This window comes from Microtus pennsylvanicus, chromosome 14 (genome assembly GCF_037038515.1).
Source record: "Microtus pennsylvanicus isolate mMicPen1 chromosome 14, mMicPen1.hap1, whole genome shotgun sequence".
NCBI lineage: Eukaryota > Metazoa > Chordata > Mammalia > Rodentia > Cricetidae > Microtus > Microtus pennsylvanicus.
In genome coordinates, this window is record NC_134592.1 from 9,940,983 (window position 1) to 9,964,104 (window position 23,122).

General features: G+C 54.5%; 2 protein-coding genes across 7 annotated transcripts in view; one reads left to right on the forward strand and one right to left on the reverse strand.

The window, feature by feature from the left end:
* The first annotated feature begins 883 nt into the window (after nucleotides 1-883).
* On the forward strand, nucleotides 884-15,371 carry Degs2 (delta 4-desaturase, sphingolipid 2). Its single transcript, XM_075947454.1, has 3 exons — nucleotides 884-1,032; nucleotides 12,845-13,587; nucleotides 14,946-15,371. The coding sequence occupies exons 1-3, from the start codon at nucleotides 951-953 to the stop codon at nucleotides 15,090-15,092; spliced, it is 972 nt and encodes a 323-aa protein (XP_075803569.1). The 5' UTR covers nucleotides 884-950; the 3' UTR covers nucleotides 15,093-15,371.
* Nucleotides 15,372-17,055: 1,684 nt separating this feature from the next.
* Nucleotides 17,056-23,122, reverse strand: part of Evl (Enah/Vasp-like) — a 147,073-nt gene continuing 141,006 nt past the window's right edge. For 2 of the 6 annotated variants that reach the window (XM_075947343.1, XM_075947345.1), the window contains exons 10-14: nucleotides 22,737-22,803; nucleotides 22,587-22,649; nucleotides 19,279-19,345; nucleotides 18,979-19,036; nucleotides 17,056-17,537 (exon numbers count right to left, since the gene is read on the reverse strand). In XM_075947343.1, the coding sequence (XP_075803458.1) occupies nucleotides 17,500-17,537; nucleotides 18,979-19,036; nucleotides 19,279-19,345; nucleotides 22,587-22,649; nucleotides 22,737-22,803 (293 nt within the window). In that variant the 3' untranslated portion in view covers nucleotides 17,056-17,499. The remainder of the gene's footprint in view (nucleotides 17,538-18,978; nucleotides 19,037-19,278; nucleotides 19,346-22,586; nucleotides 22,650-22,736; nucleotides 22,804-23,122) is intronic. The other 4 variants (XM_075947346.1, XM_075947347.1, XM_075947348.1 and 1 more) reach the window with 2 other exon arrangements.

The window sequence follows — 23,122 nt, forward strand, 5'->3', positions numbered from 1 at the left end:
AGCTCCAGCCAGCGCTGAGAGTGGTCCATGGGCCTGGGCCTCAGGAAGAAGAGGACACTCTCCATCCCATGCCTGCCTGTGGTGGCCGTGGCTGCTGGAACAGACAGGGCCACGGGGAGGCCAGGTTCTGAACCCCTGGAACACCAGAAGCAGGCGGAGAGCAGATGAGACCTCTGTCGCCCCACAGACCCAAGTCTGAGTCTGCTCATTTCTCCTCAGACTTTGCACTGCTGTTCCCTTTTCTCTTGCTGTTGACCACCTATTCATCCCACAAGGTCCAGTGCAAAACTGCTCCAAAGCCAACCTGTGCCATGGCACAGCTCACCCGGAATCATCTCTGAACCTGTATTCCTCATGTTTGACTCACTGCCATGCTTTTGTTGTGTCTTTAATGTCCCTCTGCCGTGAGTGGTGAGTGCGTGCGTGCCTGCGTGCATGCACGAAAGGGACAAGCAGGGGAAGACATTACTGGGGCCTGTCTGTCCCAAGGTCCTTGCTTCCGGGTACCTCTTACCAGTTCCATGTCCCCCAACATTTGTTTCCACTTACTCCTCCGTGATGCCGGGATCAGAAGACCCAAATGCCCTAAAGTCTAGAACACAGAGTGTACTGCGCTCCGCGGTGAGACCGGCCGGGCATGGGGACAGGTGCGCACTGGAGCACACAGCCTGAAAGTGGCAGTGGCCGTCGCCAAGCGGTCAAGGATTCAAGGACTCCAGGCGTCCAGGAGCCAGGGTGCGGGCACCGTCGCATCTCCCAACCCAGACCTCTTGAGTTTTGGGGAACCACCGCCACCCGCCCAGGTCCGCCCACGAGGCGCCTAAGTCTCGGCCCCGCCCCCTACCCCGCCTCCTCCCGGGTCCTTAGGTCCCCGCCCGGAGCGGGCACCCTGCGACAGGTGAGCAGAACTCAGCAGAGCGGAGCGCGCTCGGGGCCCCAGTGTCGCCACCATGGGCAACAGCGCGGGCCGCAGCGACTTCGAGTGGGTCTACAGCGACCAGCCGCACACGCAGCGGCGCAAGGAGATGCTCGGTGAGCGCGTGCGACCATAACTGGCGACCCGATGGCCGCTGCGGGATGGGCGGACAGTGGGAGAACTGCTTAGTACGCGCTGAACCGTGGGTTCTTCAGCAGCAACCAGTAGGCACCTGCTGTGCGCTGACTCCCTAGCGCAGTGGCCAAGCCCACCCACCGGGAATGTGCAGGACACCTTCTCAGGAAGCGGTAGAACTCGAGGGTCCTACCAGAGGATCGCGGCTTTCCCGCCGCAGACGTCCCAGGGTGGGCCCGGTCCTGCGGATTCCACGAGAAGGGCAGGAGTCTCGGGCTCCGTAGGTGGAGGGTGCATGACAAGAGCTCCTTCCTCCGACGTCCCAACCCTCCTTGTGCACAGAACGCTCCTTGCAGCTCTCATTCCAACCCCCCCACCCCACCTCACTTTGGCGCCCTAGCATCTGTTAACCCTTCTGTTTCATCGGATTGGCTGTGGGTTTAACTCGCGGTTACTCAACTGTCGGCTTCCGTTTTCCTTGCCGGTGGTATCCGGGCAGGGGTCCAGGTCTTTAGGATGTCTTCAGCCAGGTCTCGATCTGATGAGTCTTTTTCCTAGAGTTTTTGTTGTTGGCGTCTTCCTGATCTGCCCTTAATTGTGGAAGCTTCTGTCTTAACTTTTAAACTCACGGTGCACTTGACCCGCTATCGCTGCAGTTAGGGGCTCAGGGTCTGGCAATTGTCCTGTGGGTTTGTGTCTTGTGGTTGTCTCCTATATGTCTGGGTAAGCCATGCTCTCTGCTTGTGGGAACTTAGCAGGCACTACCGCCACCAGAGGAGGGCAGGTGCGTTGGTCTAGGTGTTCCATTGTGCTGAGGGGGGGGGGAGTAGGGGAGTAGGGGAGTAGGGGCCTCCTCAGCCTTTCCCCTGGCCCCCCAGCTTCTCTTCCTCAATTCTCTGGGCACCTGGCCTTAGGTAGAGAAGATCTGTGAGCAGAGACACATATAGGGTGTGTCTCTGTGTGTCCCTGCCCACAGGTGCTCATGGAGTCCAGGTGACTGCACCTGTAACAACCTACCCCCGCGTCCCTGCCCCCAGGGGTTGCTCTCCCTGGTACAGTAGTGGAGGGTGAGGCAGGCTTCCTGAGGGACCAGCGCCAATAAGGGACATGACAAGGACCTCCCTCCCTCCCATATGAACGAGTGGGCTTCAGATTTGTGGTCCTCTCTTCTCAGCCTTCCTAGGACTGGGATTACAGGCACTCTTCACCACATCCAGCATTTATGGGGTGCTGGGGAATCAACCGAGGGCTTTGCACACACTAAACAACAAACACCACCAGCCAAGCTGCAGCCCAGCCCTAAATGTCTCTAACCAGAGAACCATGGGCCCTGGGACATATCCAGATTTCCTAGAAAGATTGGTGGGGAAATGGGAACAGCGCAGGAGCTGTGGGGAGTTGATGGGGACACTCTGGTCAGGCATAGCAAGAGAACTGTCATCTTCAGGGACTTACATTCATGCCCCTGCTGTAGGGACTGTGACTTCCTGTTCCCTGCCCAGTTTGTGCCGGTGACTTGGGATGTGTGTTCTTTAATCTGCTTGGGCTCTGGATTTCCTGCATTGATCAGTATGGTTCAGTGTTCCCTCATCAAGGAAGTTCCCCACCCCACCCCACCAGCTGCTCTGATGGTCCTGGCCAATCAGGTGAAGGCTCTCTCTAGTCTCTGCCTCCCCAGCTCCATTGCCCAAGCTCTGGGCTCTGTAGCTGCAATTTAGTGACTGGTAGAAAGGCTGATCCCATGGCCCCGATTCCAAGAGTCACTTGTGACTTAGGGGTGAGTCAGTGTTCAGACGAGGAAGCTGCAGCTTGGCGGAGCAGGAAGGCTGAAGGGAAAGCCTTCCTTACGAAGTTGCTGTTCAGACTCGGGAGGTGATGTGTGAAGGATTCATGAAGGCCAGGATCCCCACAGACATGGGTGGCAACCTCCTCCAGAAAGGGCTGGGGACTCACTGAGGACAGAGTACAAGAAGCCCCACCCATTTCTCCTTCCCTCCCAGCCTCGGGGTGGATCCTGAACATAACTCTTTTCTAAGTGCCAGTCAGAGAGGAGGAGCCGAACAGTGCAGGGGCTGCCGAGGCCTGGGTTGCTCACGTCCAGTTGTAATTCACTGACTGACTGGTGGCTACGTCGAGCACGGAGCCTGTAGGTGTTGGTTAAGATCGGAATCTCCCAGTCAGGTCTCAGGAAGTCATTGCTAAGGGTTGGCTTCAGGTGTTCTGCGATAAGACCAAAGTCCACCTCTGCTGCTACCTAGGATGAGAACATGCCCTCCTGGCACGGAGTCCTAAGAAAATAGGATTCATGGCAGCATCCAAGAACGTGTCTCTCAGGCCAGGGCAGGCAGGAAGCTGACCCATTACACACTGAGCTATGGCCACACAAGCTTGGGTTTGTTTTTTTGAAGATAAATAGCTTTGTAGTTTTGTTTGCTTTTTTTAAGAAAATATGAAAGCAAGGTACACACACACACACACACACACACACACACACACACACACAAGGGAAACCAGGAAATAAAAGTCAGTTGTTGGATTGTTTGCTTAGGAAAGGCTTGGCTGAAACTTCTCTCACTGGCGATGGCCTTTGGGAAGATCAGAAGACCTAAATGCCGCCCGAGAGTCTAGGGCACAGAGCGAGCTGCCAGGGGAAGGTGAGGCCCTGATCACCCAGCCAGAGACATGTAGACTCCAGGGTGGCTGGCTGTAAGCCTGCCTCTTGCTAGGCTCTTCAGGGATCTGGTTGAGTCTGTAACTTTCTCTGCCAGGCAGGGTCTGAGATTATAGGAGAGGGGTCTGCCTGCCTTCCTGCCCAGTTCTGTGGCTGCCTTTAGTGCCAGAGTCTCCTCGGGGGTTTGGTTTTTTTTACCCCCAGCTATAGGACCATGGTTTTGTGGTCAGGGGCAGTGTGCTGCTGGCACTTATAATGGCGTTTATAATGTTGCACCAAGCAGAAATGGGAAAATGGGATGTGGGGAGCCGGTCCCCAGCAGTGCAGGAGTTAGCGGTCATGTTGTTCCCTGTTACACCTTCTGTTGCTAAACTCTGGCCTCTGCTCTGGCCTAGCAGGGATAACAGACATTGACCCTGCTACTTGTCTCTGTATTTTGCCTCCTCCCCAATCTGGGAGGTCCAGGCAACTTCCCGGCCTCTGTAAGGATTGTTCTGTGCTGGTCCTGGTTGTTTATTTTTGTGGCACTAAGGGTGGAGCTCAGGACCTGGCACATGCTGGGCCGACACCAGGACCCTCCTGCCGTCCCCAGCTAGACATCTAGATGTCTTCTTCTTCTTCTTCTTCTTCTTCTTCTTCTTCTTCTTCTTCTTCTTCTTCTTCTTCTTCTTCTTCTTCTTCTTCTTCTTCTTCTCCTCCTCCTCCTCCTCCTCCTCCTCCTCCTCCTCCTCCTCCTTCTCCTCCTTCTCCCCTTCTCCTCCTCCTCCTCTTCCTCCTCCTTCTTTTTTGGCTTTTCTATGTAGTCCCAGCTTTTCTGGAACCCTGTAGGCCAGGCTGGCGTCAAACTCAGAGATCTGCTGAGTTCCAGATAGACTTCTTTTTCTTCCCTTTTCATCAACTGACTTCATGTGCTTTCGCCGTGTCTTAGCTTCAAGTATTCTAAAGAAATAACCCGGCAAAGAAATAACACGAATGCACGGTCACATACATGCACGTGTGCACGCGGCGTATGGTAAATGTGAAGCCATTGGCTCTCTGGAAGGAACTAAAAGCCCCGAGTTGAGGCATTTACCAATTTCTGCAATGGTTTTCACTGTGGCTGGCACCCACTTTCCTGGGCGCATCTCTGAGGTAGAGCTGGGGAAGAGATTCCCACTCTGCTTCCTGTGCCCGGGAACCCTGGGAGTCGGCCCACATGCCCCTCCCCTGCCAACTTCCTTCCCTTGCTCCCTTCGGGGATGCCACACCCTCTACCTTTGTCCCCAGGTGTAACTCTGCACCAGACTTTCCCACTCAATGCTCAGTTGTGTCTGGTGCCCAGTGATTCTGGGGACTTAGGGAAAGCGGAAGCAACCGACCCTCTACACCATAGCCACCCCTAGCCAAAGGCCACCAGGATCAGCCTGGGTGCCAGGTGCCTGGTCTGGTGAAGGTCAGTTCCATGTTCTTATCATGGCCTCGTGCAGCTGAGAGGCGAGGGAGAATGCTGGTCTTCTGTGTGAGGGAGCACTCTGGTCTACTGTCCCACTATAAGGGACCCATCTTGTGATTTAATCACCCCAAGGCCTCACTTCCTAACCAATCATGTGGGGATCTGAGTTGGGGCTGCCTGGGTTCTGCTCAGATAGAGCACTGTCTCTATGTCCCCAACACACCTTGCCAGCCTGGCTCACACGTTCCGGAATGCTGCACTTAGTCTGTCCTTTTTTTTTTTAAATATTTATTGATTTATTATGTATACAATATTCTGTCTGTGTGTATGCCTGCTGGCCAGAAGAGGGCACCAGACCCCATTACAGATGGTTGTGAGCCACCATGTAGTTGCTGGGAATTGAACTCAAGACCTTTGGAAGAGCAGACAATGCTCTTAACCTCTGAGCCATCTCTCCAGCCCCACTTAGTCTGTCTTAATGCCGTGTTCCTGCTTTCGTTTTTAGCAACCGTATGGAGGTATATTAGCATGTCATTCAAGGGCTTCATTTTAAGGCCACACTGCAGGTGTCTTTAGTTTGCAACGTGACCCAATCTGACCATACTTCTGTTACCTCAAACACTTCTTAGGGTCTGAGGCCATTCCCACCAGCAGCTACCCTGGTATCTTCAGTGGGTAAATTTCAGTTCAAGAGTCCATCCCACTGTTTGCCTGTCAGAGCACCATAGCCAGGGCACACTATGTGCCCTGTGTGGACTCACATGCCTGTCCCTGATTCCAAGTCCATAATTTATCAGCTGGGGATCCCCGGAGACCGGCATGCAGACCCAGGTCTAACAAGTGGGCGAGTGAGGAGACAGATGTGAGACTCAGGAAGGCGCCCCCGACCACTGTTAATACTGTCCAGTTCTCCCAGGGGACTCCAACGTGCTAGGGAAGGGCCAGGCTTGCCCGTGACTCAGAACTGGGCTAGGACAGATCAAAGTAGTGGGGAGTCATCCTTGCAGTCTGAGGTGGAGCTGGGAGGAAGTTCTAGAAAGCTTCGGGTGCTTGGATGAGAGGCTGGTCAGCTATGGAGAGATGATGGTACTTCTGCCTATGGTCACTAGGGGGCATCATCATCACCAAGCGGTATGGTGGCGGGAGGAGAGAGGCTGAACCACTGAAGGATCCCATGACCCAGGAGACAAGATCACTCCCCTGTAGCCAGACTAGTAGTCTTGTGCCTTCATTAGCTTCCCTGGAAAGGGGTGGGAGAATCCTGTCCTGGGTGGTGTTGATGCCGGCTGGGAGGGGCATGATGGTTATAGAACGGAAGTGATAATAGGTCTTACTGGTGGGACCCCATTGTAGATCAAAGAGAGGGGGGAGGTCCATGGGTCAATAGGGAGGGTGTGCTGGAGTGGCCTGCAGCTGACAGGCCCTCTCTGCTGCTCTCCTGCCCAGCTCTTGACTCTGTCCCTGATGGCACAGTTGACAAACCAGGAGGTGTCCTCAAAGGTACAGGTTAAGAGTGTCTGTGGCCAGGCAGTGGTGGCGCTCACCTTTAATCCTAGAACTCAGGAGGCAGAGGCAGGCGGATCTCTGTGAGTTCAAGGCCAGCCTGCTCTACAGAGCAATTTCCAGGACAGCCAAGGCTACACAAAGAAACCCTGTTTTTAAAAACAAGAGAGAGAGAGAGAGAGAGAGAGAGAGAGAGAGAGAGAGAGAGAGAGAGAGAGAGAGAGAGGAGGAAGAGGAGGAGGAGGAGGAAGAGGAAGAAGAAGAAGAAGAAGAAGAAGAAGAAGAAGAAGAAGAAGAAGAAGAAGAAGAAGAAGAAGAAGAAGAAGAAGAAGACAACGACGACAAGGAGTGTCTCTTGTGGATGGAGTTGTTACCATAGGCTCTGGGTCCTTAAGAACAAGTGACTAGCACATGTACTGGCAAATCTGGAGCATTTAGGTCAGGCCTCCTTAGAGCCAGTGGCCATGTGCCCCTAGGGCAGATGCCACCTCCATGTGCCTCTAGTTTAGTAGGCTGTCAGGGAAGGCACACCAGAAGTGGGGTGGAGAAGGCAGCCCAAGAGAGGGGGGCACTGGCTTGAGTCTGAGGATGCTTGACTGTGGAGTTCTAGCTGGCTGCCAGGGCTGGGCTCCAGGCATGTGGCAGAGTTGAGAACTCTTGAGATATGCATAGGGCATCCAGGCTAGAGGCTCAGTGGGCTAGAGCCTGGATACTGCCCGTGTCCACCAAGAGAGGACGGAGGGGCTCAGCAGCAGTGTGGACCGCTCAGGGTCTGTCAAGGGGCAGCTTAGGGAGTTCAGGATGGGGTGGGGAGGGGACACACTGTCCTTCCATGTGTTATGTTTCTCCTCTATGGGAGGGAACTGAGGCAGAGGAGGGACAGCTAGGACTCCAGGGTGCAGCTGAGTTATTCATTGGGAGCTGTTGGCGCTGGGGGTAGGGGCACTCTTGCAGAGGGCCTGGGCAGAGGGAAGGGGTCATTGAGCAAGCACCCCTGCCTTAGGGTTTCCATTGTTGTGATGAAACACCATGACCAAAGAGCAGGTTAGGGAGGACAGGGTTTATTAGGCTTAACTTCCACATCACTGTTCATCACTGAAGGGAGTCAGGACAGGAGCTCACACAGGGCAGGATCCTGGAGGCAGGAGCTGATGAAGAGGCCATGGAGGGGAGCTACTTACTGGCTTGCTTCCCCTGACTTGCTCGGCCTGATTTCTTATAGAACCCAGGACCACCAGTCCAGGGAAAGCACCACCCACCATGGGCTGTCCCCCCCCCCCATTGATCATTAAGGGAGAAAATGCCTTACACCTGGATCTCGTGGACACATTCCTCAACTGAGACTTTCTCTGGGGATTCTAGCTTGTATCAAGTTGACATGCAAATCCAGCCAGTACAACGGACCCCTTCTCAACCTGACACACAGACATGCCTACTAGTAAGCCACATCTCTTCCTTTCTTACTCATCCCCACGATCTCACGCTAAAATCATAAATAATTTTGGAAGTCCCACAGTCTTTACAAATTTAGCCTTTAAAATTTCAGTCAAGTTTCTTTGAAAAGTTCAAGTCTTTCTTCTGTGGGCTCCCTTAAAAATCAAAAGTAAGTACCACCTTCAAGAGGGACCAACCAATGATCTGGGACCCACTGACTATCTTCTGGACTCCCACAGATGGCTTGGGTCGCTTCTCCAGCTCTGCCCTCCGCAGCACACACAGCTCGGTGTCCAGGCTCCCGCTGGTCCCACTCCACCGCTGCTGCTGCTATTGGTGGTCATCCTACAGTGCTGGCATCTCCAAAACGCTGGGGTCTTAGGCTGCAACCGGGATGTACTTTCACCAATAGCCTCCCACAGGCTCTCTCCAAGGTGCCAAGCCTCAGCTTCTCTGCATGGCCCCTTCCGTCCTGGACTTTCAATTGCCACTGAGGCTGCACCTTCACCAACGGCGTCTTCTGGCCTCTCACAGTGCCGAGCCCAGCTGCTCTCCATGACCCCTTCATGCCTTCAAAACCATTGTCACCTGGGTGGCTCTTACACATGGCCAAGTGTGGCGGCCAGCGCAAGGTACAACACTGGCCACCTGTGAAACACAACCTCACTGTGATCTCAGGAAACAGTTCCCAGAAGATTTCACCTCAGTGATGCTGGTCTCTTCTTCATTGCTGCAAATTTCCTAGTTCCAGCCGACGAGCATCACGTATCCCAGAAAAGCAAAGTTTTGCTCCAGCAGTTCTGGTATCTTGTTGATCAGAGCTAATTCTTCAGCCCCAGCTAACCAGAGCCACAGAATCTTAATTCAGAATAGCAAATGGCCCTGATCGAGTCTTTAAACTTCCCTCTGACTTCTCAAGCCAGGCCTCTATCTCTGCTCTCAATGTTCTCATCTTCCAAGTTCCACAGAGTACCCCACAGAGCTCTTCACTCTCAACGGCTCTTCTAGACCCGAATTCCAAAGTCTTTCTACAATCCTCCCCACAAACATGGTCAGGACTGTCGCAGCAATACCCCACTTCTGGTACCAATTTGTCTTAGTTAGGTTTCTACTGATGCAATGAAACATTGTGACCAAAAGGCAAGTTGGGGAGGAAAGGGTTTATTTACTAGGTCTAAACTTCAGCATTGCTGTTCATCACCGAAGGATTCAGGACAGGATTCTGGAGGCAGGAGCTGATGCAGAGGCCATGGAGAGGTGCTCTTGACTGGCTTGCTTCCCCTGCCTTGCTCAGTCCACCTTCTTATAGAAGCCAGGACCCAGGGATGGCACCACCCACCATGGGCTGGGCTTTTCCCCATTGATCACTAAATGAGAAAATACCTTACACCTGGATCTTAGGGAGCCATTTCCTCAACTGAGGCTCCTTCCTCAGATGACTCTAGCTTGTTTCAAGTTGACACACAGAGCCAGCCAGAGCAGGCCCACAGTCCCCTCTGCTAGGCTGTGTGCTCTCAGGTGTGCCCTGCATGAGGTAGCCTCTGCTAGGCTGTGTGCTCAGGTGTGCCCTGCATGGGCTAGCCTCTGCTAGGCTGTGTGCTCAGGTATGTCCTGCATGGGCTAGCCTCTGCTAGGCTGTGTGCTCTCAGGTGTGCCCTGCATGAGGTAGCCTCTGCTAGGCTGTGTGCTCAGGTGTGTCCTGCATGGGCTAGCCTCTGCTAGGCTGTGTGCTCAGGTGTGTCCTGCATGGGCTAGCCTCTGCTAGGCTGTGTGCTCAGGTGTGCCCTGCATGTGCTAGTCTATATCTGAGCTTGGGCCTGGGCCCCACTGCCTTGGAGTTCACCTGGTTGGGGCTCACCTGGCGCAGGTGTGGCTGGACCCACCCTCTTGTGCTGATGCTTGGCTTCCTTCCAAGGGGAAGCAAAGGCAGCTGCCTTTTGGACGTCCTTAGCTGGAGCTAGTGGGTTGCTGAGCAGGAGGGAGGGAGGCTGGCTGCTGCCTAGGGAGGCTGCGTGGGTGAGGCAGGTACACAAAGCCATTCACGGGGGACTGGGAAGCTGGTAGCATGCACAGATGAAGAAACTTTGCATGTGATTTTCCTGGTGTCATCCTGCAGATGTCCCTATTCTGTCATCAAGACATGCTGCCTTCCGCATGGTCCTGGGTTCCTCTCCGTTTTCCTGCAGCACTGAGGCCCTCCCCGGTGGTGTCCTTCGGACCCTGGCTCTGCATCTGTCTCCCTACCCTCCAACTCCCCAGGTAGCAGCAGGGACATCAGTCCCTCCAGGGGAAGGCCAGAGTATGGCTCACACATCTGTCTGTCCTGTGTGCTCAGAGCCACACCCCTGCTGAGTCCAGAGGGAGGAGCCATCCTGCCAGGACTGGTGAGGAGCAGGGCCCTCAGAGCCAGGCCACACTTGGCTGGCCTCTGTCCCAAGGCTGGGAGGAGGAGGCCCTGAATGGAATCACCGTGTTGGATGTATGCCACTTCATAGTATCTTTTGCTCTGGACATTAGCATTCTGGCCTAGTTTTCACTGGGCAGAAATTCACATCAGCAGAGTTGTATTCCTTCTGAAGTTCCACGGGGGAGCAGGTTCCATGGTCTTTCCTGGCTTCTGGAGTCCCCCACCTTCCTCACCGGGCCTCCTGTGTTCCAAGACAGGTGGCCTCTCCTCGTGCCTCATTTAGCCCTTGGCTCCCAGCTTGGCTCTTGCATTACCTGGGGAGCCTTGACATGGCTTTAATCATATGTGCATCTCTTCTTGACCTTTCCCCTAAGGTGGTCATAGGTTGTGGTGTTAGCATGTGGGCATTTTGGGGGGGTGTATTGTTCTGCTTACCACTGGTGCTAAATGGCCTCCCCCGTAACTGTGGGCAGGGTTGAAATTGGAAACATTTAATGCCCTGATGGGACATGCCCACGACATCACACCACATGCCACCATGAACCTTGACAAGTGGCCTCTGTCAGCCTGCCTTAGCTTGCCCCTGAAATCCCTCAGGGAGCTAGCAAGGCCTTATCTCAGGGCCACGCCAGATTGCTCAGGTGAGGTATTTGGGAGCTGGAATTCGTAAACAGTGGGACTTCAGTTTTGCTTTGTCAGGTGGTCTGGAGCTCCTGAGTTCCAGCCACCCTTCTTCCTCAGTCCCTGTGTGCCTGGGACCAGAGGTGTGATTCTGTGTCTCCCAGCCTAATGTTCTCTCTCCCTTTCTTTTTTTTCTTTTCTTTTTTTTGGGGGGGGGTTTAAAACAGGGTTTCTCTGTTTCCCTGGCTGTCCTAAAACATGCTCTGTAGACCAAACTCAGAGATCTTCCTGCTTCTGCCTCCTGAATGCCGAGATAAAAGGCATGAGCCAACACTGTCTAACCGAACATTCTTTTCTTGTGGTAAAACATATATATATATAATTTGCCTATTTGCTTATTTATACATGGTCTCATGCAGTTCAGGCTACCTCAAACTCATATAGCTGAGAGATGTCTTGAACTCTGATCCTCCTGCCTCCAACCCCATGTGTTAGGATTATAGGTGTGTGTAACTCTGATCCTCCTGCCTCCACCCCCACGTGCTAGGATTTTAGCTGTGTATGTTGGCACACTTTGCTCATGCAGTGCTGGGAATGAACCCAAGGCAACTGAACTGCTCCTCCGACCCTGCCCCTTTGGGTTTGCAAGCTGGAGGCATTATATAGCATCACTGCTGTTGACATGGCCTTGCCCATCCCAGTCAAGGCTGCAGCCCCTGCTATGATCCTACAGGCCAGCCCTAGGCAAGGCAAGCTGAGGCCACTGTCTGCTCAGAGTGGTGCTGATGCTGAGGACTGATGCTATTTAACTGAGGTGCCCTAGAATAAGATCCTGCCTGGCTGGCGAAGTTTCCCCATCTGTAGGACAGTGCTGGCCCCATCTCTGGAATGTCTGCCCTTGTCCAGGAAGCCAAGGGACAGAGCAGACCTGGGGGTATCTGTCACCCTGAGCTTTTGATGACCCTCTGTTCCTGGATGCAGCGCTTGATGTTTGACCAGATCCTGCTGTCTCCTTCTGATCTTGCCCCACCCTTAGTCTCTAGGTGCCAGCACCTAAACATGTCACCACTCTGCCTGCCCTTCCCTCCTGGCCCTTCCTGACCTGGGTAACTTCCACACGTACCATTTGCCCCTTTTCTAGAAAACAAAACACAAAACAACACAAACTATGCAAGGATGGACGCTTGCTGTCCCGAAGAGACAGGTGGCATTTTGTTAGCTTCTCTACGGTGCTTGTTTATTTTAGGGACTGCCTCCCAAGCTGTGCCTCGCCACTCTGAGCACCTGACAAGTTTGGGAATGCCCAGTCCACATCATCCCTCTTTGACCATGCCCAAGTACCAAGTCATACATGACACGGACATGTGTTTACTGGGACACTGGGAGCCAGAAGGCTTGTGGCGCTGATGCTACTTTGGTTTCTGTGACCTGTTGTGACACCTGCACTTTATTTAGGCTGGTGACAAATTCCTGCACCCTGAGAAGTCTGCCAGCCTCCTCCCAAAGGTGGTCAGAGGTAGGAGATCCTTTGTACCCCACAGTCCAGGCTGCAACTCTCCCAAGACACGAAGTATAGGGATGGCATGTCTCTCTAAGACCCTTGAGGGTACGGGGTGGAATCTTGAATGCTTTCAGGCACTGCTAGGGGCTGAGATGGGAGATGACAGGAAGAGGAAGAGGGTTCAGTGAATGCCAAGTCACTCATCACTCTTGTCTTCCCTGTAGCCAAGTACCCAGCCATCAAGGCCCTGATGCGGCCAGACCCCCACATCAAGTGGACAGTGCTGGGCCTGGTGCTGGTGCAGTTTCTGGCCTGCTGGCTGGTGAAGGGGCTCTCCTGGCGATGGCTGCTCTTCTGGGCTTATGCCTTTGGTGGCTGCATCAACCACTCCCTGACCCTGGCCATCCATGACATCTCACACAACACTGCCTTTGGCACGAACTTTGCCTCCCGCAACCGCTGGTTTGCCATCTTCGCTAATCTACCCATTGGCGTACCTTATGCCACATCCTTCAAAAAGTACCATGTGGACCACCATCGTTACCTGGGCGGCGACGGGCTGGACGTGGACATTCCCACGAACTTTGAAGGCTGGTTCTTCTGTACGCCGGCCCGCAAGCTGCTCTGGCTGGTCCTACAACCCTTCTTCTACTCGCTGCGGCCACTCTATGTGAACCCCAAGGCGGTGACTCGTATGGAGATACTCAATACCCTGGTGCAGCTGGCTGTTGACCTGACCATTTTTGCCCTCTGGGGGATCAAACCCGTCGTCTACCTTCTAGCTGGATCCTTCCTGGGCCTGGGCCTACACCCTATCTCTGGCCACTTTGTGGCTGAGCATTATATGTTCATGAAGGGCCATGAGACTTACTCCTACTACGGGCCCCTCAACTGGATCACCTTCAATGTGGGCTACCACATGGAGCACCATGACTTTCCCAGCATCCCCGGCTGCTACCTGCCTCTGGTAAGTGCTCAGCCTGGGCTGAGCCGGCACAGGGGGAGTGAGGAGTAAGGGGGGAGGCTCTGCCATTCCTAGATTGACTTCTCCTCTGTGTGTTGGTAAGGGGATGGTCATTCATTTCTGGGGTGCTGGGCTGGAGATGGAAGAGGCAGATCCAGATAAGACAGTTTCTCAAGGCAGGTGCGGGTTAGCAGCGTAGGCTAGTGCACAGCTGCTGGAGCCCTGCTCATTGGACCTGATGGTGTGTCCTGCTCACATACTCGCCCCGTTTCAGCTTCCTTTTCTCTATCAGTGGACACCCTGTGAAGCACTCCGCTTTGTCTCCCGCCTGTGGCTGCTCATTTCCTGTCAGTCTTGTGACAGTTTGGGCGTACGTCCCCAGCCTGGAGATGGCCAGGCAGCACAGCTGTGGTTTTGTCCTTATAACCAATGGAGACCGGTTACAGCTACAGGAAGGGGAGGCTGAGGTGTAGGGGGTGAAGGTTGAGAGGGACAGGGAGCCTTGAATGCCAGTGGCTGTTAGACAGGTGTGGCAAGGAGCAGCAGTGGAGGAGGGTTCTCGGGAAATTCCTGAGTATGTTTGTGTATGTTCTTCTTGGGTGCCCAGGTGTGTGTGTGTGTGTGTGTGTGTGTGTGTGTGTGTGTGTGTGTATGTGTGTCTGTTGTGCACACACAGTGGGCTGGGTGACTTTGGATGGTCCCAGTGCTGTGCTTGTGCAGCCTATGAAGCCGCACCTGCCATGACTGTCACACTCAAATGGCCATTTGAGAAGGAGGCAGAGGTTAAAAGGGATAGCTTATCTCAGAAGTCAGGCTTGCGTCTCTCCGGAAGCTGCCTCTGACAGGAGCAGTTTTCACAGCGCACCTGCTCCGGGATGCAGAGAAGACTGCCTGGTGGGCCCACCTCAGATGTGGAACACTGCCTTCCCTGGGGAGGTGGCAGAGCAATTTCCACAGCACCGTGGTGGCTGGAACACTCCCAGGGGGAGGAGGCAGACATGGCATATCAGGTCAGGGTAAAGACGGGGTGGAGACGTGTGTTGGGTGAGGAAGCAGCGAAAGCTGAAGCCCAGAGCCTGCCAGAGCATAGGATGCTGGGGTGAGGAATGAAGGTGTTATTCAAGACCTCAGGGTACAGGCCTCAGAACTCTGCAGGGCCATAATGGACCCACCTTGACCTTTGGGATCAGAAAGTTGGTGGGTGTTGAGGTGGGGCACTCGGGCTGTGGTGCCCTCCCTGCTGGGGCCTCCTTCACCTGCAGCTGGTGTGTGTGTGTGTGCGTGCGCGTGTGTGCTCTCATTGCATGTGTGGTAGAGTACCAGCCAAGGTGCAGCCTTGACCCCCCCACCCCTTTCCACAGGTGCGGAAGATTGCACCCGAATACTACGACCACCTGCCGCAGCACCACTCCTGGGTGAAGGTGCTCTGGGACTTTGTATTTGAGGACTCTATGGGACCCTATGCCAGGGTTAAGCGCACGTGTAAGCTGGCAGAGGACCGCCTGTGAACCCTGCCGGCCAGCAGTCCTGAGGGGTGCAGCCCAGTGCCTCTTACCCCCACTTCTGTGGGCCAGGGCCACAGAACTGGTCTAGCTACATCAGCTCCTGCAGTCTAGGCTGCTTCTGGTCCAGCAACGGGATGCAGCTGTGGTTGGGGCAACCAGGCTTACCTAATCTCTCTGGCCTTCCCTCTGACTGACCAGGATACTCTGTGCCTGTGGTCCCATGGAGTTGCCTTCTCTGTTCTTATGCCTTAGATTAAACCTAATATTTGTCTTTACAGTCAATGTGTTGTCCTTCTTTTGGGCAGGATGGAGTCTTGGCCTGAACCTGGGCCCCCAGAGTATGTTGCCTGAATCCAGGTGGGTGAAGGCCAGCTCCATGCCTCTCATTCCCTCAGGCTCTGGAAGGGTGTGTCCCTGAGGCCTCTGCCACTGTGGAAAAGCTTCAAGGTATGGGCTTCAGGAGGTCCCTCCAAGCCATGGAACAGTGCTTTGGGCCCTCTGACCTGTTGAACCATCCCGAGCTTGGATAGGGCTGGGCAAGCAGCACAGGGTCCACAGTCCTGGGCAGGGTCGGGTCGGGCAGGCAGCACGGGGTCCACAGCCCTGGACAGAGTTCCCAACTCAGATGGCTGGCTGGGCAGTTTCTGTGTGTGTAATAGTTGGGGGTGGGGCATAAATACTGATGTAATGGCATAGCTGTGAATAGAGAGGTGGCCTTGGTTAGTGGCCTGGTCCTAAGGGGCTGGACCATGGTGGGTCCTGGTGTCCAGAGCAGCTATCAGCAGTGCTGAGAGAGAATCACTTGGCAGAGAGGGATAAGAGTGGGCCCAGCCTTATAGCTCCCACTACAACCTGGGGCTTGAGCTAGGCTTGGCCAAGGACAGCACCAAAGAGGCGGGGGGGGGGGGGGGGAGGCGGGGCGGGAAGAGGACGTGCTATAGCCCATGCCCCATGCCTAGGAGTGGCCCTGCGGCTCCAGGAACAGGTATCTCTGAAGAGTGTGACAGCTGACCTTCTGAGACGTGAGGACTTTGAGCCAGGGCAGTAACACAGTTACTCTAGGGGTTGAGGGAAATCCCAGGGAGGCCAACCGCCACTCACTGCCCTGACTGAGCCTAGACCTCGCCTAATGTCAGAGGCTGGTCTGAGGCTAAGGGAACGTCTGAAGGTGTCGTGATTAGGCCGTGCTGAGGACATTTGGGAGCGGCGGGAGTAGGGAGGGCTGAGAGCACCTCTCAAGGATGTGGAGTGTGCGGCTGTGGCCAGGCCTCCAAGGTTGTTCAGTTTCTTATCTGCTCATAGGCCACCAAATCATTCCTGGCTTTTAGGATCTTTGGAACCCAATGAAATGCAATGTGCCAAGGATCTCACCTCGACCCCTCCTACCCAGCCCTCAGCACTGAGCACTCCAGTAGGCACTCTGCTCTACGGTGCTGGTTGCCATGGGAGCTCACATGGGGATGGTCGCAAGGCTCTCATTGCTGTCTACTGGCCGTATGGGTCAGAGGATCTCCAAAGCCACAGCGAAGATTAAGTGCGGGGATTTCCCTAGGTTGCTATGGATTGTTCCCAGTAATGCCACGGGGAGCAGGGAGTCTCTGGGGGCAAAGCTTCCTCTCACCTCCCTGAGCCCCAGGCCCACTTCCAGCACTCGATAGGCAGATTGCACATGGAATCCTTGAGTTCAGGGAGTTTGCTACACTCAGAGCCAAGCCACCCTGTGATCCTAGGGCTATGTGGCTCCCCACAGGCAGGGCCTGGGCTCAGCTCCACACGTAGGAGGTACCTGGTGGCCTGGCCACGCTCTTGGGTCCCAGGAACATTCTGACAGAGCCCAGCTCCTCTCTGAGGTCCCTCTTGATCTCTTTAGTCCTGCATGCTCTGGCCTGGGCACTCCCTGTAAAGAGGCACCCCCGCCCCAGGGCAGCCAAGAGCTGGCGCAAGAGAGAGCAAGCCAGAGCCTGAGTGTGGACAGTGAACGGTTTATTATCGAGTGGACATAACACGCACTGCGTGGACAGACTGGAAACACCATAGCTGCTGGGGCTGAGCTGCATTCTGACAGCTCTGTGGCGTGGAAAGGCCACGCTACCCAGCTGCTCACTGCTAGCTCTGGAGCTAACAGTGTCACCTAGGAGAAAACTTGGAAGCCATCTAATAAAGCAGGTGATTTTGGGGTGTTCTCTCTATAAACCAAAGAAATGTACACTTAAATAAGCAAATATAAAATACAAAAAAGAATAGACCCGGTGTTCTGTGTCAGATACGCTAAAAATCCAGGAGTTGAAGTTTGTTTCCTCATTTTAATATTGTATCACAGGTTGAGACTTAAGTACATCCACGCTTCTGCAGGCTCGCTGTGTGCTGGGGCCAGCACGGCTCCTCGCGATCCTCCAAAGCTGGCGCCATCTTACGTGGTGCTGATTCCACTTAGCTCCTGCCTGATAGCTAAGGGCAGGACAGGAGAGGGAGGCTCAGTGTAGCACGGCTCCTGCTCAGGCTGCCGGAGACCACACATGGGCTAGATGCCCACCAGCATGGCAGCTTTGACAGACCTTTGGGCAAACAACCCAGACCTTATGGGCTTCAACCCCTAATGATATGGACTTGAAAAAGACAAAGACTATGCCTTGCTTCCTCAGGCTGCTGTGTGTGGGGGGGGACCCAGGTATTCCTAGAGTCTGGCAGATGGGTACCCACATTGCTCAGAGGCCCTTGAGTCCCTCCCCACACAGGATGGAGGCTGGTTCCAGTCTGCCTAGTGCATGTGGTATAGCAAGAGTGTCTGGCCACAGAGCCATGGATTGTGCTGGTGCCACGGCCTGGCCTTTGTCCTCCAGAGCTGACTCTGTTCTGTCTGTTTGAGACCCATTAAGCCTTCCCAAATCTCCCTTCTTCTGCCTGCCTCATCCCGTTTCTTCCCCAGATCTGGACTCCCTTCTCTTAGCTCCCCACACTTTCCCTCTTCCTTCACAGGCGTCCGGCGCCTTCTCAGTGGACAGACCTGTCCGTAGTCAACAGCCAGAGAGGGGTAACCAACCATTAAGTAATAGGATCTTCGCTAGGATGCTCACTTGCTTTCCTGAGGGTTCTGAGCATGGGTACATGGGTACATGACGATGGCAGGCAGTGACTGTGCTAGGCTTTCATCACGGTCTGCCTCTTCCCAGGCAGCTCTCTTGAAAACAACTGGACTATGCTTGGGGTTTCTAACCCAGCTATTTCCCCAAGTGCCAGAAAGGGAGCCCCCAAGACTGGAACTGTGGAGCAGCAGTAAGGCTGTGAACTGCTCCACAGCTTTGTTGTCTCCTTCCCTGCATTCATGAACATTCTCCCATACCTGTCCTCTGGTGGAACGGGACAGAATTGTGGTCTCTGTTGCCAAGGAGTGTAGCTATTATAGCTAATGGCGGCCAGGTCTCAGCAGTGCCTCTGTGCATATCTTCCCTCGGGAGCCTGCTATTAGCTGTCCCTCTGACTTCATAGGTCTCTCTAGCTCAGGTCACTGCTGGGCACCAGCGATAGGGAAACAGGTGGGGGATGGGTGCAGGCTGTGCTTTGCTGCTTTGTTCCAGCCTGGGCCAGCTCCTTACAGGCCCTGGTGGGGACATCACAGTCCTACTTCTGCAGCCAGGGGCTCCCTAGGCAGAGTCATGCAGGCTGTAGGAGTTTGGGCATTCTAGACTGGACAGGAAAGGCCCCCCCTTCCCTCCGCAGGGTAACCTTCTGGGAGGAATAGCAGACACAGAAGCCACACCCCAGGGAGGCGTGCGTTACAGTAATCCACTTCACTCTTCTGAGCCTCAGTTTCCACAGCTACACATGGGGGTGAGTGTAGGATGCTGGGAGGACAATGAGCGCATCCCTGGCTGGAGCGGCCCCCACTCACCATCAATGATCTCCTCTTTTACCTTGTGGAGCTCTCGAACCACCTCCTCCAGGATTTCCTGCTGGGCAGAATCTCAGAGTGAAGGGACAGACGCTGGCTCTAGGGGATGCAGGGGCCTCTCCCTCAGCCAGGCCCTGGGCAAGCCCTGCTCTCAACACCCCTCAGACCTTAATGGAGGATTCCCAGGGTGCCCAGGGACTCCCTTTTCTTCCATTGGCCAGCTTCTTGCCTTTGTGGCAGTCAAGCAGGGGACCCACTGGCTAGAGATGGTCCCAGCCTGCTGACTGTACTCACTCTCACCTGTTTCATCCGATCCAAATCTAAGGCATCCAGGCCCACATCATTTACACTCCCGGCAGGCTTCACCCTGGAAGAAGAATGGCAGGTATGGGAGGTGGGTGCTGGGGTCTGTAGGGACCCATGCTGGGGAAGCCTGAGACATCAGCGGCCTCTGCTCAGGGTCCAAGTGCCACCTGCTCCCTGGCCCTTCTACTGCAGGGCTGTTGGGAAAGGATGTGAATGTCCTGCCCCTTAATGGTCTCCTCAGTCCCTTAACCACATTTCCCAGTCTTGAGTCAGGACATGGGGCCACACGGGAGCAGTCTTCTGTCTTCAAAGGCCTTAGGCAGAGGAGGCAACTGAGGCAGACTGTGTTAGTGCTTCCTGGCTCCCAGAGAGAAAGTACTGATAACGTCTTCCTCCATGTGGAGCTTGTGTTCCAGCTGAACTCTGGTTGGTAGCAGTGGGGTCAGTCAGCTCCATGCTGGGTACTACCTCCTTCATGCTAGACTCTCTAGGTGGAAGGGTGCTCTACTGCTTTCTCCTCTCAGAAACATCCTAGGCCGCCTCCCAAATATCTACGCAGCAGATTCTCTCTCACGGAGGCTGGCCAGGCCTTCTCTAAACCTCTACCCCTGCCCTCAGTCTTCTCCGGAGCCTGTTTAGGAGCCAAAGTTCCCTCTGGTGCACAGCCTGGCTGACCACGAGCATGCCTGTCAGGGCTATGCTGGAGCTCTGCTCTCCTCATGACCTTGTCTCACTCTGCAAGCAGGGCTTCTGGTGTCACTGCTTTGTGACAAGACACACTTGCTTCCATTTGGGGTGGCTGTGAGGATATTTCCTGGTGTGGGCTTAGGGGCCTTCAAATACAGGTTTTTGGGGATCAGGATAGCTCTCAAGATTCTACACTGTGGTCACACTGCACAGTTCTCAAGAGTCTACACTGCGGTCACACTGCACAGCTCTCAAGAGTCTACACTGTGGTCACACTGCACAGCTCTCAAGAGTCTACACTGTGGTCACACTGCACAGCTCTCAAGAGTCTACACTGCGGCCACACTGCACAGCTCTCAAGAGTCTACACTGCGCTCACACTGCACAGCTCTCAAGAGTCTACCCTGCGGCCACACTGCACAGTTCTCAAGAGTCTACACTGCGGTCACACTGCACAGCTCTCAAGAGTCTACACTGTGGTCACACTGCACAGCTCTCAAGAGTCTACACTGCGGCCACACTGCACAGCTCTCAAGAGTCTACACTGCGCTCACACTGCACAGCTCTCAAGAGTCTACCCTGCGGCCACACTGCACAGTTCTCAAGAGTCTACACTGCGGTCACACTGCACAGCTCTCAAGAGTCTACCCTGCGGCCACACTGCACAGTTCTCAAGAGTCTACACTGCGGTCACACTGCACAGTTCTCAAGAGTCTACACTGCGCTCACACTGCACAGCTCTCAAGAGTCTACACTGCGCTCACACTGCACAGCTCTCAAGAGTCTACACTGCGGTCACACTGCACAGCTCTCAAGAGTCTACACTGCGCTCACACTGCACAGCTCTCAAGAGTCTACACTGCGGCCACACTGCACAGCTCTCAAGAGTCTACACTGCGGCCACACTGCACAGCTCTCAAGAGTCTACACTGTGGCCACACTGCACAGCTCAAGAGTCTACACTGCGGTCACACTGCACAGCTCTCAAGAGTCTACACTGTGGTCACACTGCACAGCTCTCAAGAGTCTACACTGCGGTCACACTGCACAGCTCAAGAGTCTACACTGCGGTCACACTGCACAGCTCTCAAGAGTCTACACTGCGCTCACACTGCACAGCTCTCAAGAGTCTACACTGCGGTCACACTGCACAGCTCTCAAGAGTCTACCCTGCAGTCACACTGCACAGCTCTCAAGAGTCTACACTGCGCTCACACTGCATAGTTCTCAAGAGTCTACACTGCGGTCACACTGCACAGCTCTCAAGAGTCTACCCTGCGCTCACACTGCACAGCTCTCAAGAGTCTACACTGCGCTCACACTGCATAGTTCTCAAGAGTCTACACTGCGGTCACACTGCACAGCTCTCAAGAGTCTACACTGTGGTCACACTGCACAGCTCTCAAGAGTCTACACTGTGGTCACACTGCACAGCTCTCAAGAGTCTACACTGCGGCCACACTGCACAGCTCTCAAGAGTCTACACTGCGCTCACACTGCACAGCTCTCAAGAGTCTACCCTGCGGCCACACTGCACAGTTCTCAAGAGTCTACACTGCGGTCACACTGCACAGCTCTCAAGAGTCTACACTGTGGTCACACTGCACAGCTCTCAAGAGTCTACACTGTGGTCACACTGCACAGCTCTCAAGAGTCTACACTGCGGCCACACTGCACAGCTCTCAAGAGTCTACACTGCGCTCACACTGCACAGCTCTCAAGAGTCTACCCTGCGGCCACACTGCACAGCTCTCAAGAGTCTACACTGTGGTCACACTGCATAGCTCAAGAGTCTACACTGTGGTCACACTGCACAGCTCTCAAGAGTCTACACTGTGGTCACACTGCACAGCTCTCAAGAGTCTACACTGTGGTCACACTGCATAGCTCAAGAGTCTACACTGCAGTCACACTGCACAGCTCTCAAGAGTCTACACTGTGGTCACACTGCACAGCTCTCAAGAGTCTACACTGTGGTCACACTGCACAGCTCTCAAGAGTCTACACTGCGGTCACACTGCACAGCTCTCAAGAGTCTACACTGCGGTCACACTGCACAGCTCTCAAGAGTCTACACTGTGGTCACACTGCATAGCTCAAGAGTCTACACTGCAGTCACACTGCACAGCTCTCAAGAGTCTACACTGTGGTCACACTGCACAGCTCTCAAGAGTCTACACTGTGGTCACACCAGCATTTGGTTGGGGAAACAAGGTCAGTTGATCTGTGAGGAGACTGGCTACATTTGCTGAATGCAAAGGAAGGGGATCAAGAATGATCTGAAGGGCAGGGTTCTGGGTTGGGGTGCAGCAGTCCCCACAGTTGTCCTGGCTGGCAGGGATTGGTGGCTCTTTGCTTTGCTTCCCTTTCCGTCTGGAAGTTATACCTCTCCAGGTTTTTGGCCTTCTCTTCTCAGGAGAGGACGGAGCCAGCCTACACCACTGTAAGGGTCTCTAGCTTTTCCTCTCCCCAGGTATGAAAGAGGGGACCACCCTTCCCAGAGCAAGTTGTTAATACCAAGACACGAGACAGGGCTGAGAGGTGTTAGTCATGGGCAAGGGGGAAGAGAGGCCCCCAAGCCCAGGTAACACATGGGCAGGAGGGGTTGTCGGTACCTAGAGTGAGGCTGCGACTGAAGGGGACTCTTAGCTTCGGGGCTCTTAGCCACAGACGGGGTTCTAGGGCAATGGAATGAAACAGACATGTGAACCAGCACCAGAGTCCACCCATGAGATCGTCTCTTGGCCCTTCCCAGAACAGCTCACCTGGACAGCAATGAGGACACAGGTTTCTCCACCGAATTGCTCCGTTCCCAGGGTTTTCGACCAGCCTCTGCCAATTCAGTTCATGAAGGGTCAGAGTTGAGAGGGCTTAGTGACCCCTCTCCTAAACATCCCTTTAGAAACCTGCCCAGGCGGTGATGGAGAGCGACCCTGGGAAGGCTGGCTCCTGATCTCAGGCCCACTTTTAGCCAGGGTACCCCTGGAACTGCAGGCAGCCCTACTGTCACCCTGTTTCCCAACTCCAGGGTTCCTGTTCCCTTCAAACTTGAGTCTTCTCCATGGAGCTTGGCCCAGCTGACAGAGAAACAGAAACTCCAGCTACAGGAAGGACGGGACCCTCCCAACGCTCTTATCTGTCTTGTCCCCTC

What these genes read in the sequence shown, in the direction of transcription:
- Degs2 (XM_075947454.1), top strand. Translation starts at nt 951, where the DNA reads ATGGGCAACAGCGCGGGCCGCAGCGACTTCGAGTGGGTCTACAGCGAC. An exon ending in GCGGCGCAAGGAGATGCTCG is followed by an intron (nt 1,033 to 12,844) that starts GTGAGCGCGTGC and finishes TCTTCCCTGTAG; the next exon opens with CCAAGTACCCAGCCATCAAG. An exon ending in CCGGCTGCTACCTGCCTCTG is followed by an intron (nt 13,588 to 14,945) that starts GTAAGTGCTCAG and finishes CCCTTTCCACAG; the next exon opens with GTGCGGAAGATTGCACCCGA.